General features: G+C 35.7%; 1 protein-coding gene across 8 annotated transcripts in view; it reads left to right on the top strand.

The window, feature by feature from the left end:
- ARFIP1 (ADP ribosylation factor interacting protein 1) overlaps positions 1-19099 on the top strand; it is a 127556-nt gene that overhangs the window by 10101 nt on the left and 98356 nt on the right. For 4 of the 8 annotated variants that reach the window (XM_061192524.1, XM_061192521.1, XM_061192522.1 and 1 more), the window contains exon 2: positions 8920-8999. The exons of the other annotated variants lie outside the window; for them this stretch is intronic. In XM_061192524.1, the coding sequence (XP_061048507.1) occupies positions 8922-8999 (78 nt within the window). In that variant the 5' untranslated portion in view covers positions 8920-8921. The remainder of the gene's footprint in view (positions 1-8919; positions 9000-19099) is intronic. 8 annotated transcript variants of the gene reach the window in all.

Raw genomic sequence — 19099 nt, 5'->3', positions numbered from 1 at the left:
GGCCACAGTACACTGAATAATTTAGAGTTTATTTACAGCTAGTTTTCTTTTCAGGGAGTAATTTAGTTTTGAGAGTCTTATCATTTTACTTCTCATTAGTTTCTCTGTAACACAATCTGAATGGGGAAAATAAATTAAGACTTCTCCAAACTGTTAATTTTGTCACTTGGTTAGAAGGTGGTATAATGGTGAGGATGAGAATAGTTGAATATCTGTTGATTTTTAAATTGTTTCTCATTACTGCATATAATTGAGAATTAACTATATTTTGTCAAAGCTTTCTAATTTTGAATTATCTAGACTGATGTGTTTATCCTAATGAGCAACGTGAACTTAATTTATCGCTGTCTAAAAGGACTTAGGAGTATCTAACAAAATAGCTTTTACAGATACCAGATAGTTGTTGACATAAAGACAGCAGTATAATGTAGATGATTCTTTATCTTACTCTTGATTATTCTACTTATCAAAGAAAATGTAATATACCTTGAACATATTGTGTGGTAAACCATTTTCAGTTTAGTATCATTTGCATTGACAATAGGGAAAAGAATCTTTCCCCCATGTTAAGGAAACTACCATCATAAAAAAAAAACACTATTTTAAATTGTTTTGACCAAAACAGAAAACTAATGTATTTTAGATACTGTTTTTCACTTTTAGCATATATAGTTATTTAATGTAGTCACTATGTATTTTAACTCTAAATTTTTTACTGTAAACAAGTCAGCTCAACTTGAAAATTAATATTGAATTATGAAATTAAAGCAAATCTTACCATTCTCTTCCTGTTTATCTATGAGCAAGAAAAGATAGACATATTTGAGTGAAAGAAATAGAGCCATTTTCTTTAATCTCTAACCAGTCTCTGAAATCAGTGATATACCCAGTCTAGAGAAGCTAAGCAAGTTCAGACCAAAGCAAGCCCAAGTTTTGCTACTTTTTGCCCTCTGTTTTCTGTATTTACCTCCCTAGCATTGTCCTTGAGTTCCAGTCAGAACTCCTTACTCCCATACATCAAAATTATTTATAGTACTTCTCCAACTTTTTTACTGAAGTACCCCTAGAAAGAATAACTCTTCAGATATTCCTTTGGAGATTCGTTATTTCATCATAAAAATTCAAGAAATTTCTTAGAAGGCTTATGTGTATTTTATTCAAGTGAATTTTGTTTTAGATTCCATAACAGCATACTTATTTTCATTTAAAAAAAGTGTAAATTCTCATTCCACTATGATGTGCTGTGTTTATCCTGTTTATGTCTGCCCTGTTTATATCTGCTGTCCTGTGCCTTGAGCATACCATTTCAGATCCCCTGTGGTATGTGAGTACCTTAATTTGAAATGTGCTCATGTTATAATTTCTATTCAACATTCATCCTTTAGTATTATAATTCTGAATCTTTAACTCATGGAGATTGTAAATGCAGTTTTTTTCTTTTCTGGTATCCATGGAGTATTTTGTTTCTTCTTATCTTCTAGGATCCTGGCAAGTCTCTTACCTCTTGCCCTCTCTTTCCTGGGTCCTTGGAAAGACCTTAAATGCACTTAACAGTTGTAGGATATAAAATTCTCCCTCATTAAATTCTGGTTAAAGTTCTTATATAGTTTCCCTCTATTAATTGAATAGATCTAGTCTATTCAGTTTATAGAAAACAAAATGTGATTTTGATAATAAATCAAAAACAACTCCAAAAAGTTGGATGAATTATAAACTTCAGGTAATATTAGTTATGCTTTTTTTTTTTTTACAAATGTTAATTAGTAATTCACTTTATAGGTCATTGGTTCTTACACTCATTAGTTAATGAATACCCCTGGCTGATTTATGGAAGTAGAGCCCCAGAGATGACTTGAGGCGTATTTGGCCTCCAGCATAAACCAGTCTGTGAAGCCTCAACATTGATGGCAGTTTTGTAATAATGATTTATCATTTTATTTTGAAGACAGATTTAAAGATAACTTTAAATTCGTGTAAAGATCAGAACACATATATCTTAAACAGCACATTCTGCAAGTCGTTAACTTTTTTTTTTTGGTTTCCCATAATTATAAGATTTTTTTCTTCCAGTTATATTGAGATATGATTGACATATAGCACATATAAGTTTAAGGTGTACAGCATAATGATTTGATTTACATACGTCATGAAGTGATTATCACAGTAAGTTCAGTAAGTCATTAACTTTAAATCTTGTTGTCATTCCCTATGTGTGTCCATTATTAAAGTTATGAACAAACGAACTTTTAAAAAATGTGAAGGTAAGAGCATTTAAATAATATGAATAAAACACAGACTTAGTACCTGACTCCGTAATTCTCAGAAATTTGATTCCCTGTTTCCCTATCTGCTTGGAGTTATTTTGTCTTTTTTTTTTTTATACTTATCGGTTTATTATATAGTAAAGGATATGATAAAGGATACAGATAGATAGCCAGATGGAAAGGACATTGGGCAAGATCTGGAAGCGTTCTGAGTACAGGAGCTTCTGTCTCTGTGAGTTGGGGTGTTCCATGATCCCAGGACATGGATGTGTTCACCACAGAATTTCTCCAAACCGCATAGTTCGGGGATTTTTGTGGAGGCTTCATCACTGACGCATTATCAATTATTAACTCCTCTAGCCCCTTTCACCTCTGAAAGTTCCAAACTTCTAATCATGGCTTGGTCTTCCTGGTGACCAGCCCCATTCTAAAGCTATCATTTGGTCTTTTCTTGAGCTGGATGATAATGATATATTTTGCTAATTGGTGCTACTGATGAATACAGGGGAGCAGATGATAACTCCTATTTCACAAGAAAGTAGAAGACAGCAAAAATGAACTGCCTTAACTTTCTTCTGTTTTCCATTCCATTCCTCACTATTTCCATGGGTTCCTTCCTTCTTTCACTCTTCCTTCTATCTAAGGAAGAGATTTCTTCCTTCTATCTAACGGTAATTCCTCTACCTTTGCTCAGCATTCCTTACTGTTCTTTAAAACTTTTATTTTGATCTAATTTTAGACTTGCAGAAATGGTACAGAGAGTTGCTTTATATTCCTTACCCTACTTCCCATAATGCTAACATCTTACATAACCATAATATAATTATCAAGAATAAGAAATTAGGGGCTTCCCTGGTGGCACAGTGGTTAAGAATCCACCTGCCAACGCAGGGGACACGGGTTCGAGCCCTGGTCTGGGAAGGTCCCACATACAGAGCAGCGAAGCCCGTGCGCCACAACTACTGAGCCTGCGCACCACAACTACTAAAGCCCGCGCACCTGAAGCCCATGCTGCACAACAAGAGAGGCCACTGCAATGAAGAGTAGCCCCTGCTCACTGCAACTAGAGAAAGCCTGTGTGCACCAGCAAAGACCCAACACAGCCAAAAGTAAAAAAAATAAATAAATTTATATTAAAAAAAAAGAATAGGAAATTAACATTGGTATAATATTATTAACTGAACTACAGACCCTATTGGAATTTCACCAAATTTTCAACTAACTGTCCTTTTTCTGCAGGATTCTGTCTAGGAACCCATATTGAGTTTGGTTATTTCTCCATAGTCTCTTTGAATCTGTACGTTTCTCACACTTTCCTGGTCTTCATGACCATGACACTTTGAAGAGAACTGGTCAGTTATTTTGTAGAATGTTCCTCAGTTTGGGTTTGTCCAGTGTTTTCTCATGATTGGACTGAGTTAATGCATTTGGGGGAAGAATACCACAAAAAATAATGTTGTCCTTTTCAGTGCAATGTATCAGGGATTATGCTCTTGATATGTTTTACTACTGGTGATTACTTAATCACTTGGTTAAGTTAGATCTGCTGAGTTTCTTCACTGTGAACTGTGAGTTTCTCCACTTAACTGTCTTTCTTTTTTCAGTTAAGTACCTTGTGGGAGATATTGGAGATTATGTAAACGCTGTTTCTCATCAAACTTTTGCTCTCTAATTTTAGCATCCATCAGTGAATCTTTCTGCAACACTTATTACTGTGATGTTTGCCTGGTGGAGAGTTCTGGTTTCCTCTTTCTTTTCTGTGTTTATTAATTGAGATTCTGTTGTGATGAATTGTCACTTTACCCCCATTTACCTATTTATTTGATTATTTATTTCTATCAGTATGGATTCATTAATATTTGTTTTATTCTAGGAGTTTCAATTCAGTACTATCATTATTTATTTTGTTGCTCAAGATGTCTCAGGATTGGCCGTTAGGGGCCTTCAGGTTGGGTCCTTTTTTCTTTCGACAAGCCCCTGTCCTTTTTTGAATTTTTTCTTATTTTCTGACACCAGAAAAATGCCCCAGGCTCCTCTTGTATTTTCCTTGCCCCAGTATTAGAATCAACCACTTTTCCTTAAGAGTTGTGGTTCCTTTTATTGGAGAATGGTGTTTAGAGACCAAGATTTGAGCACCAAGTGTACTCACTGTTACTGGGTATCACTGCTTCTAGGCCCTCTCAGTGGACAAAGCTAGGAAACCTATACATACATGCATATATGTGTGTGTATAACAAATATATATACACGAATACAGACACACATGTATTAAAAACCCTGTGTTTATACTGATAACTCTGATTCCAGTCCAGTACCACAGGGTTCATTTAGCATTTCTCCTTTCTTTATTACTTTTTTCTCTAGCAGTGAGAAACCAAGTTCTCAGTATCTACATTCTATTTACATATTTGTTCTGTTCTGTTACACACATAAAGTAATTTAAGAATTATTAACCTATACCCCTGTGAGAAATACTTTTACTAACTATATTAACAGAATTTGTGTATAATTCTTTTTGTCTTTAGCCTCATGGTGTCCTGTCAAGACACTCTTTTCTCCTGCTCTTCCTTTCCCTCCCCTTCCCCTCTACTCCCCCTCCCCTTCTTCTCTCTGTCCTCCCCCATATCCCTTTGCCCCACCTTCTCCTTTCCCCCTTCCCTTTCCTGGGTTATTCATTTCTAATACAGTTGGTTTCATGTGTTAGTGATTTTTTACTGTTTGAATTCCTCTCAAATCCTGGTTGGTTTTATTTTTCTTTTTATGAAGGGTATGTGAAAATTTCTATGGTTCTAAGAGTCAGAATTATTTAAAACTATATATTCAGAGAAGTGTCACTCCTTCCTTATTCCTGCTACTTTGTTCCCATTTCCTACTTTTTTTCCCACTCTTTTCCCACCTCTCCCTGTAGGTAACCTATCTCTAGTTTCTGGTTTATTCTTCTTGTATTTCTTTTGTTCCAATGAGCAGAAACATGTATTTTCATGTATCCTCTTTGTTCTTACATGGAGACAGCATACCTATAGGTATTTTTGGACTTTGCATTTTTCGCTTATCACTATGTCCTGGAAATTACAGTATATCATAGAGATCTTCATTTTTTTCAACAGTTGCACAGTACTTCATTGTCTGGATGTGTCATAGTTTATTCAGTCACTTTCCTATGTAAAGACATTTAGGCTCTTCCCAATATTTTACAATTATGAAGAATGCTGCAATGTGTAAGTATTTTTGTATTATTGGAGATGTATTCCTGGGATGGATTCCTAGACGTGGGATTGCTGGGTTCAAAGGTAAGTACATGTGTGATTTTGTTAGGCATTACCAAAGTTCCTTCCAGAATGGATGTACAAATTTGTGTTCCTATCAGCAATGTATATGAGTGCCTGTTTCCTTACATCCCCAGTAACAGAATGTTTTGTTACATTTAAAAAATTTTTGCTAGTCTAATAGATGAGAAATGGTATCTCAGTGTTGTTTTAACTTGCATTTCTCTAATTATGAGTGAATTTGATCATTTTTTATATTTTGGAGGCCATTTTAATCTTTTTTTGTGAATCGTCTGTTCATGTCTTTTTCCTGCTTTCTATCTGGTTTTGGTTTTTTCCCCTTTGTTTTTAAGACTTCTTAATATATTAAGGATATTAACCTATTGTGGCATATGTTGTAAACTTTTTTTTTTTTTTGGCTGCATTGGGTCTTCATTGCTGCGTGCCAGCTTTTTCTAGTTGCGGTGAGCGGGGGCTACTCTTCATTGCGGTGCATGGGCTTCTCGTTGCGGTGGCTTCTCTTGTTGCAGAGCATGGGCTTTAGTAGTTGTGGCTCACAGGCTGTAGAGCGCAGGCTCAGTAGTTGTGGCACATGGATTAGTTGTTCTGTGCATGTGGGATCTTCCCGGACCAGGGCTCGAACCCGCGTCCCCTGCATTGGCAGGTGGATTCTTAACCACTGTGCCACCAGGGAAGCCCCTGTTGTAAATATTTTATCCTAGTTTTTCAGTTGTCTTTTTTCTTTGTTTATAGTGCTTATGTTATACAATTTTTAAAACATCTTTATTTAGTCAAATTAATCAATTTTTAAAATTATCTCTAGATTCTTAGAATTAGAAAACTTAAAGAACAATTCATTTATGTTTTCTTTTAACAGTTCATCTGTGGTTTCATTTTTTACATCTAGATTCCTAATCCATTTGGAGTTTATTCTTGTGTGTGGTGGTCTAATTTTGTATTTTTCCAAATGGCTACCTAGTTTTCCTGGCATCATTTATTGAGAAGCCCATCTTTAATTAAGTAATTTGAGATGTCACCTTTGTTATATATTAAATTTTTGTATATATTTGGTCTAACTTTAGACTTTTTATTCTGGTCTCTTTGTTTATTCATGTGCTAGTACCATAGTGCTTTAAGTATAGATACTTTATGGTATGTTTTAACATCTGACAAAGTTAGTCCCCTTGTGAGTTTCCTTTTTCAGTGTTTTCCTGACTACTCTTGCATGTTTGATTTTTCCATATCAACTTTAATATAACTTATCTAACTGTGTAATTTAGCTTGTTGTATTTTTCTCTATTGCACTGAATTTGTAAACTAACTAAGGGAGAAATGACTTCTTTATAATGTCATCATAGCCGAGAACAGGATGTCTTTTCATTTGCTCAGTCTTTAGTGTCTCTCAGTTGTGTTTAAACATTTTTCTCATATAGGTTTTATACATTGTTTAATTTATTCCTAAGTATTTAATCTTCTTTGTTGTAATTGTAAACAGGATTTTTCTCTGCCTTTATGTCCACTGATTATTGTTTTTCAATAACAGTTCAAAAATTGTTGTTTTTTTTAATTGAAATATAGTTGATTTACAATGTTCTGTTAGTTTCAGGTGTACAGCAAAGTGATTCATATACATACATTATATGTATATAATATATATATATATTGTTTTTCAGATTCTTTTCCCTTATAGGTTATTAGAAAATATTGAGTATAGTTACCTGTGCTATACAGTGGGTCCTTGTTGGTTATCTATTTTGTGTATAGTAGTGTGTATATGTTAATCCCAAACTCCTTTTTTATGTTAATTTTTTATCCTACTTTTTCACTGAATTCTTTTAATTTTTAGTTAGTTTTACCATTGAGTCTTTGGAGTTTTTCAGGTGTACTATCATATCATCTGCAAAAAGAAATAGTTTTACTTCTTTACCTATTATTCTTCTAATTGGTTTATCTACTTGGATTGGCTAGTACCTCTAGTTCAGTGTTGAATAGTAGCAGAAATGGTGGGTTCCTTTGCATTGTTCCTGTTCATAGTGGAAATGCCTCTGTTATTTCTTTATTAAATAAAATAATGGTGGTAGGATTAAAGCGTGTATCATGTTGAAGACATCTCCCTTAATTCCTTTTTCCTTGAGTATTGAATTATGAGTGGGTATTGAATTCTGTCAATAGATTTCTCAACATCTACATAGAAAACCATGTTTTTTTCCCCTTAGATTTATGAATATATTATATATTAATAGCTTTCTTAATTGAACAGCCTTGTATTCCTGGAATAAATCCCACTTGTTCATGTTGTATTATTTTCTTAATGTGGTATTGGATTTGATTTGTGAACAATAAAGTTGTTCCCTCCATTGTATTTCATGAGTAAAACTTTGCTTCTGTACACTATAGTACCTAATATGGTGTTTTGTACTTATTTATCTGTCTCCTTGATTAGATTCAGAGTACAGTCGCCCTCGCTATATATGGGGTATGGGTTCTAGTACACCCACAGATAACAAAATCTGCAGATGCTCAAGTCCTTTATAGAAAATGGTATAGTATTTGCATATAACCTATGCACATCCTCCCATATACTTTAAATCCTCTGTACATTACTTATAATATATAATATAATGTAAGTGTTATATAAATAGTTACTGGTGCATGGCAAATTCAAGTTTTGCTTTTTGGAACTTTCTGGAATTTTTTTTTCAAATATTTTTGATCTTCGTTTGAACCTGCAGATATGGAGAGCATTATGCTCTTATAACCTGAATTAGATTTTACTTTTCTTTCTCCTTAGTGCCTAGCAGAATTCTTCATATGTAGTTAGCATGCTCTAAATGTTGTTGAATAAGTTAGAAGCAGAAATAGCACATTAAAGTTTTATTGAATGAAATCTGAGTATAGTGTTTGACTTTGACAATGAGCAGTCACATCTGTTATCGGTACTAAAGAGCACTGGTCAGAGAGTTGGAAGATGTCTGAGTTCTGGTCTGAAACTTTGATTTTATATAGATCATGAATAACTAATATTTTGGCTTTATCTTTGGATATTTTGACATTTTTGATCTCAGTTTTTTCATCTAGCAAATCAAGTTGACACTCTGATCTTTTAACTTGTTTCATATCTAAAATGATTTTATGAAATTATTTTTTAGTCACTGAGGTATGTGTTTTTACATTTTGCATAAAAACTTTTCCTGAATTTTTGTCTGTTTTTAGAATCGTTTATCTGTTATAATCAATAGATACTCATGTGGTTATAGATAGTTTTGCAAAACAAATTCTGACTGCAAATAAATGATTTATGTTGTGGAATATTTGTAAGAATATTGGTAAGGTGATACAGCTCTTTTAACTAAATTATTTAATGTGTGCTTAACACATTTTACTTTTAGGTATGTCTGACTGCAGCAATGATACTACAACTCTCGGTACATCTAAACCAGCTACAGAAGAAGTCAAGTCTAATTCTGAGGTGAATGGGTGGTATTTATATTGTTTTTTTAAAGTCAACCCATATCAATCAAATTTAGACTGTCCAAATTGACTTAGTTTGTCCAAACATGTGCCATTCTAAATAAACTATTCTACACACATAGACACAGGAAAGGGGTGGGAGGAGAGAGAGCTATTTCTTCATAATTGGAAGTAAGTTAACATTTGCCTTTGGGCATATGAAATTTTAGAGTATACCTGTCCCATAAAAATCAACATAAAAAAAAATCAACATAAAAGTCTGGTCGAACTATAGTTTTAAATTTAAATATGAAATGAAGTTTCTGTGGAAATAACAGTAGTAATTGGTTCACATTTGCACTCATCTACTCCCATATTCTCTCTCTAGTTAATTATGCATCAGAATCCAAATGTAGTGTTTAAAAAAAATACTGAGTTCTGGACTTTACTTCAGACTCACTAAATCTGAGTCTGTAGTGATAGACACTGGGCTGTGCGTGTGTGTGTGTTTTCTTTTTGGAAGTTCTACAGGTGATTCTAATATATACCACCTAAGAACCACTGTTTTAGCTCATTAGAGTAGAAAGCTGTTAAGAAATTAATTTTATATTGAATTCAAGTCATCAGATGCTTTTTTGAACACCTAATTCTAGGAACATCTCTCAAATTTATAGTGCTTAAAGATTTACAGAGTAGCACTTTCATATTGTCCCACCTTTGATCCTTCAACTGATTTGATACAATTCAGTTAGGCAAGTAGAACAACCATTATCTCCCCCATTTATTTGTTGATCATATTTAACTTACACAGAGGTAGTGCCTGAGTTAGAGTAACCGGCAAGGCTGGAACACAACATGGGTTCTTCCAGCTCCAGTTGCAGTGTTTCTGAACCAGTTTGCCATCTGTGTATGTGGCACAGTGCTAGCCACAGTGTTTCATCATCACGCCAAGATGCTGAGTCTGTGTGACAGACTTTAATGTAGGGTTTAGAGCTGGATAATTTATTTTTCGCCCAAAAGTCAAAGATGAGTTCTGGTTGGCAAAATATGTATTATCTGTGAGGGATTCAGGATTCTTCATGATTTAAAATAGTTTGGCTGGGACTTCCCTGGTGGTGCAGTGGTTAAGAATCCATCCGCCTGCCGATGCAGGGGACACGGGTTTGATCCCTGGTCCGGGAAGATCCCACATACCACAGAGCAACTAAGCCCGTGCGCCACAACTACTGAGCCTGTGCTCTAGAGCCCGCGAGCTGCAACTACTGAGCCCGCATGCCACAACCACTGAAGCCCGCGTGCCTAGAGCCCGTGCTCCGCAACAAGAGAAGCCACCGCAGTGAGAAGCCCGCACACCGCAACAAAGAGTAGCCCCCACTCACCGCAACTAGAGAAAGCCCGCGCACAGCAACAAAGACCCAACACAGCCAAAAATAAATAAATAAATAAATTAATTAAAAAAAATAAAAATAAAATAGTTTGGCTGTTTACCATTTGTCAAAGCAGTGTTGTAGTTATATTTAGTTCTGAGAACCTAGGGAATTATGTATACCGTATTTGTCCTAACTCATGGATTTGATTTTTTACAATCAGATCTCTGAATCTATACTGTTGAGAGATTGTCAGAGGAAGTTTAATGCTTGTGAACTACAGGAAGGATTGGTAGCCCTGTCAGTGATGGGACTCATCATAATAAAAGAAAGTATTCCCTTTGTGGTTTACCACTGTGTGTTTCTTTTATGTGAATGTCACACCAATAGATGCTAAACTAGACATCTGCTCAGGAGAGTTAAGGCTGGATGACAATGATCTGAAGGAATCCACTGCCAAATAATTGTTCAAATTTGTCTGTAAATTAACATTAAAATTCATATTAGGCATTCCCTGTGTTTTTAGCCATGCCCAAATGTGCAGCATCCACAGGGAATATTGTAATTTAAAAAAAAAAAAAAGGCCAGGTGTGTGAGTATAATCTGAATTTATACCCAAATTTAAAAGCATTGTATGAGTTTACAGTTAACCAAAGTAGGATTTAGGAATATTCTGTAACTTTAAAATTCCCCATTTATCAATATTAGTATTCTACTAACTTAAATCTTCTTTTTTCAATATCCTTGATGAAAACATTTTGGGGGTCAGATTTGCTTATAAGAATTCTTCTTTTAATATATGTGTATATATATTTATATTTTTAAATTTTTTGTCTGCGTTGGGTCTTCATTGCTGCGTGCAGGCTTTCTCTAGTTGCCGCTAGCGGGGACTACTCTTCGTTGTGGTGCGTGGGCTTCTCTCATTTGCGGTGGCTTCTCTTGTTGCGGAGCATAGGCTCTAGGCGCACGGGCTTCAGTAGTTGTGGCACACGGGCTCAGTAGTTGTGGCTCACAGGCTCTAGAGCGCAGGCTCAGTAGTTGTGGTGTGTGGGCTTAGTTGCTCTGCGGCATGTGGGATCTTCCCGGACCAGGGATCGAACCTGCGTCCCATACATTGACAGGCGGATTCTTAACCACTGCGCCACAGGGAAGTCCCTTCTTTTAATCTATTATAACTCTATATGTATTATGGCCATTAACTCTTAATTAAATGTTCTATACATTGGACTTTTCAGTAATTCAGGCTAATCCTAGCAGAGGTTGGCACATCGCTGATGGTCAGTTTGATGAATGAATTAATCCTCACTCCACTAGTATAAACGATATATGGATACTGGTTTCTTAGGAATAGAATATGATGACCTGGATGATAGTTTTCATTTCTTTAAGAGCAAAACAAAACAACAACAACAAAAACTCCAGCATTTTGAACTGAGCCAAAAACAGTATCAACCCTGAACAATAAAGGACTTAAGGTTCATTTTAGGTTCTGTCAGGTGAATGCCTTTGTGCAGGGTCACTCAGCTAGTTAATTGCAGAATCCAGGTGATTTCCTCTGAATCAAATGATGTTTTCATTAAGATATCTATCCTATCAGTGACCATAAAAACACTTCCTTCCTCTCATTTATTTTATGACATCAGTTGTTTGGTTTTTTTTTTCTTTTTGATTTAAAAAAGAAGAAAACGTGAGCTTGGCTTGGTTTGTACTCTATTCCAGTCTTGATTAGAGCAGAAAAAGGTGGATTTTGTTTTTGTATTTTTAATATTCAAACCTTATACCCTGAAATGTGTTTAAAAACTGCAGCTTCTATATCTGTAGAAGAAATAATAGCCAAATAGGCACCATTCACTGAGAGCCTGTTAGGTGCCAGGCACTATACTGGGTTTTATGAGATATATTATCTCATTTAATGCTATAATAACCTGTTTGCAGTTGAGGTTCTCTCCCTCATTTTATAGATTAGGTAACAGAGACCTGGAAGGGTTAACATGGCTAATGAGGAAAAGAGCTATGATTTGAACCCAAAGAAAAGTGGGAAAGATGAGTAAATGTAAGAAACTTAATAGGAAAAAATTATGTAAAGATGGAAGCAAGGAAGTTGGGAAAACAAGTGTATTTTTAACAACAATAAAAAAGGAAAGAAAGCAAAGTACTTGTGTTAGGTATTTATTAGTGTATCTTAGGATTATTGCATGAATTCTCCTTTTCTGTCTGCCCTTTGATACAGTAACACTAATACATACACTTACTTCTAATATCCAAGAAAAAATATACAAATATTTCCATTCCTCTTTTATGTAAGTAACCCAGAGGTCTAAAAGTGAATTCGTTTAGATCCTGCACTCAAGCTGCATGTTGATTATTAGAGGAAATTTTAAAATAAATAAAATATAGAATAATAATGCCTTTAGAGCGGTACAGATGAAGAATTGTGGCAGTTCAGAGGCGTATCAGCCAGGAATATCAGTAAAGGTGGTGTTTAAACTGTTTCTTACAGTGTGGGTAGAATTTGAGTGTGTGAATGATGATGGTCACAGCTTGGGTTGAGTCGTAGAGAAAGGAAATTGAGAGACGTGTATGGGGAAGTGTGAGTAATTAAGTTTGATTTAATAGGGTATCTGAAGAAGCATAATAAGTGGGAAGAACATAGTTCAGGTCTTGGAAGGATTGTGAGTGTCAGGAGGAGTTGGCTTTTATGTTGTAAACATATTGGGGAGGGAGACAGACATGTTAAATATATACATAACATACATAAATTATTTTATAATATAATGTAAAGTAGTCTTTACTGCTGTAAAGCAGGATAAGGGGCTAAAGAGTGATGAAGTGTGCTAATTTACATCAGTTGGTCAGGGAAGGCCCTTTCTGTTTGAGCAGAAACCTAAATGAAATGAGGAAGGGTCATGTGAAAATCTGGGAGTAAGAACCTTCCAGAGAGAGCAAAGGCAAGGGCAAAAATAAGATTGGTGTGTTTGAGGAATAGCAGTGAGAACTCTGGCTGGAACTGAGGGTCAGTGAGGGAAGAGTGGGAAGAAACGCGGTTCAAGTGGTAGCTAGTGGCTAAGATTGGCTTGACCCGGAAATGAGAATGACAGGCAGAAGGTGAGAAACTTGGGAGACCTGAAATGCAGTATTCGAGTAGCAAGTGGTTGAAAATATAAGACAAATAGGTGTTGATACTAGTAGATTAAAACATCTGTTAAGAAAAATTTGCAACGTATGAAATAAAGGTGAAGTAGTAAATGAATTACCATATATTAATCATCCAGATTCAGTAATTATTTGGACTTGACCACATTGCTTTATCCATCCTTATGTAGGATCATCTTCCTTTTAAAACCATGAAATTGCCAAGAAAGGAAAAAAAAAGAACTTGGCCAAAGATGATAACATTTGTAACCATATTTCAGCTCTGTCTTGATATTGGTCTGTTTTAGAGAAATGTATTTAGGGTACCCATAGTGACAGTTAGGAGGAGTAGCTATGCTGGTAAATGCTAGTGTTGATGGGACTACTCCAATATTTGTCCTTAGCCGAAATCAGTGTGCTATAATTATAACGTCTTTAAAACATTTTCAGTTTGCCAAGCAATTTCATATTTGATTCTTATAATAGCTGTATGATATATAGGTGAAGTTAAGAATGTCATTTTATAAATGAGGAAATTGAAACTTAGGGAAGTACAGTGACTTCTGTAAACTTATAAAAAAGTGGCAGAGCTGGTCCTTAAATCTGTGTCTTCTGACACCTTGGTTAGTTATCTTGAGACCTCATGGGTAGGCTTATTCACCTAATACTTTTGAACCATGTTAAATTAACTTTGCTATAAATACATTAACCAGTTTTTAAAGGTCATATTTTTACTAATACAGAGGGAAATTTCAAAGACTGAATTATGAGTTTAATAGAATTGCTTTCTTTTTTTGTAGGCAAACAAAAATCTAAATAATTTCATCTGACACAGAAGGCATTTGTGCTTTTTGGTTTTAGAACAAAATATGGTCTCTGTTGACATACATAATTAGTTCACTAAGCACTGCGACCTTCATTGTCTGAAACCATAACTAGAACAATTAGAGTTGAATATTTGTAGCTTCCCTTCTTTTCTTTTTTTTTTCCACACTGTTTACTTTATTCACTGCTCTTTTGTCTAGATTTGACTGAAATTAAGAATTCAGTCCTTTAAATTAGAAGAACTACTTGATAGCAGAACAAAATACCTACTGAGCATTAGAAATATTTCATAGTGCTTTTTAATGAATTTTCAAATAACTTTTTTAAAAAAATGGTAGATGTAAGAAACAATTGGAAAAACTTTAAGCTTATTATTATACCACTTTATTTTTACCAGCTCAGTGGTAAATTGGATTAAAGAACAATGTTAAATATGTGTGTTTTAGAAGATGTGATGCCTTGTATTGTTCCAGAAGTCTGATTAAGGCTAAGACAGGTTCTTTTACATCCTTTCTAGAAAGTTTCTATCTTTTTCTAATAAGCATTTTAGAAATTAGGTTTTACCATTCATAATGTAATATATTGATAACATCAAGAAACTTATTTCCAGTATCCTTCTCTTGCATTATTAAGGTAGATTTTTAGTCTTCGGGTGAATTTTTGTTAATGTTGAATCTTTTATTTTCCATGAAGTGTTCACCCATAGATGCTGATTGTTAAATGTAAAGCTTTTTATAATGTTAATGTCAAGGTATATTTTCAGGATTTGAAAAACATAAGTAGTGCCAGAAAAAATTACGTGAGCTTTTTTCTTTTAGCTTTGGTCTTGGGCAGCTACAGAAGAGGCCGTAGACTAGGAGTTGAATTTACAGGGAGAAGAGCTACTGTGCACCATGAAGTGAGCAGACATTTAGTTGGCCAGGATGGAGAAAGTTAGGCAAGAATATGGTCTGAGAAGTGGCTGCAGAAGTGGGTAGGGGTCAGACTGTCAGCAGTTTTATGAGCCATGTTATAGCTATTGTAGTGTTGAGAAAGTTCTCTGGAGTGATGGATAGTGTTACGTGGTGCACCAAAGGAGGGCATGGGGGAGTTATCCTCCCCCAGTGCAGTTGGTCTTGCTTTGAAATGGGTTACATTTATGACATTACAGTAAGTTTTTTTTTTAATTGAAGTATAGTTGATTTACAATGTTGTGTTAGTTTCTGGTGTACAGCAGAGTGATTCAGTTATACATATAGATACATATTCTTTTTCATAGTCTTTTCCATTATGGTTTATTACAGGATATTATATATAGTTCCCTGTGCTATACAGAGGACCTTGTTGTTTATTTTATATATAGTAGTTTGTATCTGTCAATCCCAAACTCCTAATTTATCCCTCCCCCACCCCCTTTCCCCTTTGGTAACCATAAGTTTGTTTTCTATGTCTCTGAGTTTGTTTCTTTTTCATAAATATGTTCATTTGTGTCATATTTTAGATTCTACATATAAGTGATATCTTATGGTATTTGTGTTTCTCTTTCTGAGTTACATCAGTATGATAATCTCTAGGTCCTCCATGTTGCTGCAAATGGCATTATTTCATTCTTTTTTACGGCTACTATTCCACTGTGTATATATACACTGCATCTTCTTTATCCATTCATCTGTCGATGGACATTTAGGTTGTTTCCATGTCCTGGCTATTGTAAAGAGCGCTGCTGTGAACATTGGGGTGCATGTATCTTTTCAGATTATAGTTTTCTCTGGATATATACCCAGGAGTGGGGTTGCTGGATCATATGGCAACTCAATTTTTAGTTTTTTAAGGAACCTCCATACTGTTCTCCATAGTGACTGTATCAATTTACATTCCCACCAACAGTGCAGGAGAGTTCCCTTTTCTCCACACGCTCTCCAGCATTTGTTGTTTGTAGATTTTTTTGATGATGGCCATTCTGACTGGTGTGAGGTGGTACCTTGTAGTTTTGATTTGCGTTTCTCTAATGATTAGTGATGTTGAGCATCTTTTCATGTGCCTGTTGGCCATCTGTATGTCTTCTTTGGAGAAATGTCTACTTAGGTCTTCTCCACATTTTTTGATTGCGTTGTTTGTTTTTTTGTTATTGAGTTGTATGAGCTGTTCATATAATTTGGAAATTAAGCCCTTATTGGTCACATCATTTGCAGATATTTTCTCCCAGTCCGTAGGTTGTCTTTTCATTTTGTTTATGGTTTCCTTTGCTGTGCAAAAGCTTATAAGTTTGATTAGGTCCCACTCGTTTATTTTTGCTTTCGTTTCTATTGCCTTGGGAGACTGAGCTAAGAAAACATTGGTACAACTTACGTCAGAGAATGTTTTGCCTGTGTTCTCTTCTAATTTTATGGTGTCATGTCTGATATTTAAGTCTTTAAGCCATTTTGAGTTTTTTTGTGTATGGTGTGAGGGTGTGTCCTAACTTCATTGATTTACATGAGGCTGTCCAGCTTTCCCAGTACCATTTGCTGAAGAGACTGTCTTTTCTCCACTGTACATTCTTGCCTCCTTTGTTGAAGCTTAATTGACCATAGGTGTATGGGTTTGTTTCTGGGCTCTCTATTCTGTTTCATTGATCCATATGTCTGTTTTTGTGCCAGTACCACACTGTTTTGATTACTGTGGCTTTGTAGTATTGTCTGAAGTCTGGGCGGGTTATGCCTTCAGTGTTGTTCTTTTTCCTTGGGATTGCTTTGGCAGTTCTGGTTCTTTTGTGGTCCCATATAAATTTTAGGATTATTTGTTCTACTTCTGTGAAAAATGTCTTGGGTAATTTGATAAAATGAGTAAGTATTAAGACCCATTGGGCCTGCTATTATAAGAAGCAGTTTATAGCATCAGGCTATTTACAGAGTTTTTCAGCCTTGACTCTGTGACATATTTGGCTATATGATTTTTTATTGCGGAGGATTATCCTGTGCATTGTAGGACCTCTAGCAACATTCCTGGCCTGTACCTTCAAGAAGCCAGTAGCACACCATCCCCGGCTATAACAACCAGAAATGTCTCTAGATGTTGTTTGGGGGGATGGATACTAAAATTGACCCCAATTGCTAACCAAGGAGTTATCAGGATCAATAATAACATGCATATTTTCTGGCAGCTGATGCCATTTGCAGCAGCAGGCGTAGTCCATATCCTGAAGCTCCTGATTCCCAGATGTCCTAGTTTAATTCTGCAACCTCCCACAGCTAGGAGTAGGAAGTTCCTGGTCACAGCTGTCTCTAGGGCTCTGTTATTAGCAAAAGGCAGCAATAATGATATAATTGGAGGCTGTTGCTTCAATCTTGAATTGTTGGAAGTGAAGGGTCAGATTAAGACAAGTAGCACAGTTAGAGTAGCGCAGGTTGATATGGAAACAGAAGAAACAACAGTACAAGTTGTCAACATCAAGAAAGCAGTACGTTTGACTCATAAGTATCTGAAGGCATATATGTTGGTTGGCATGGCCCATTGATGTATTTCAGTCACCTTTAGGGAGGCAGTATAATGTCGAGGTTAAAAATAAGGTCTCTGAAGCCGGACTGCCAGATTTGAATCCCAGTTCATCACTTGCTAGCTGCATGTCATTAAGCACATTTCTTAATCTTTCTGTTCTCTTACCTGTAAAACAGGAATAATAATGGTATCTAGGTTCGTGAGTTGTGGTGGGTTTGAATGAGTTAGTGCATAATTAGAATTAAATCAGTTAGTTTGTGAAAAACGTATAGAACAGTGCCTGACACTTGGTATGTACTCATTGTTAGCTCTTACTATTCTGGTAGGGCTCCATTTGCAAGAGGATACATTATTTAAATTATTTAAATTCTTTAACCTTCCTAGCCCTCAGTTTTCTCATCTGTAAAATTGGAAAAATCTTATCTACCTAACAGGGCAGTTGTGAGGGTTAAATGAAATATTTCCTGTAATGTGCTTATTATTAACACAGTGCCTGGCATGTAGAAGGCAGTTAATTAAGGTCAGCTTTTTAGTTGTTATTGGCACATTAGATTAGGGAATCATGAAGCTATCAAACAAGTTCCATAGCTAACTTGTTCACTAACATTCTCAAAAGTTTCTAGACCATTACATAGTTATCACTTGGTATGCAGAAGCACTCATAAAGATAATATAAGACCTTTTCACATTTATCCACTTTTTGCAGGTCAGCTGTCAGGATCTTATGTTGCAAGCAAATGAAACCAACTCCAGCTCACTTACATTGAAAAGACATTTACTAAGAGGATCTGAGGTAGCTTACTGGAAGGTTGGAAAACCAGAATGCAGGCTCCGTATCTGGGAGTATGCTCCAAATCACGGTTCAGCACGATTTCAGTGAGGGCACTGTCACTGCCATTGCTTAGCACTGGCCCTAGCACCTCGTACTGCCGGGACTCTGGTGACTAGCTCTGGTGACTGGGTGCTGCCCCTGGTGCTGTGGCCACTGCTGAAGGCATTTGGTCTCACCACAGTTGTGGCTGCCCCAGAGTGAGTTCCTCATCATTCCTCTTTCTTGTTATCGCTAGTTTCTGATTCCAGGTCTGGGGCAAGTGCCTTTGATTTGGCAGAGCCAAGGTCATATGGCAGTGCCCCCAGAGTTTGGGAAACAAGTAATTATAATGTGACCTATATACCACTTATTATATGCCAGATACTTTTCTAAGTACTTTATATTTTATTTTATCCTCACAACAACATCGTAAGGTGGGCACAATACTATTTTCATTTACTGATGAGGAAAGAGAATTTTAGGAAGTTTAAGAAGTTTACATAGCTAGTATGTGGAGGAGCCAGGAAT

This window comes from Eubalaena glacialis, chromosome 5, assembly GCF_028564815.1.
Source record: "Eubalaena glacialis isolate mEubGla1 chromosome 5, mEubGla1.1.hap2.+ XY, whole genome shotgun sequence".
Taxonomy (NCBI): Eukaryota; Metazoa; Chordata; class Mammalia; order Artiodactyla; family Balaenidae; genus Eubalaena; species Eubalaena glacialis.
Note: the sequence above shows the minus strand (reverse complement) of the source record. Positions and strands in the feature narration are given on the sequence as shown.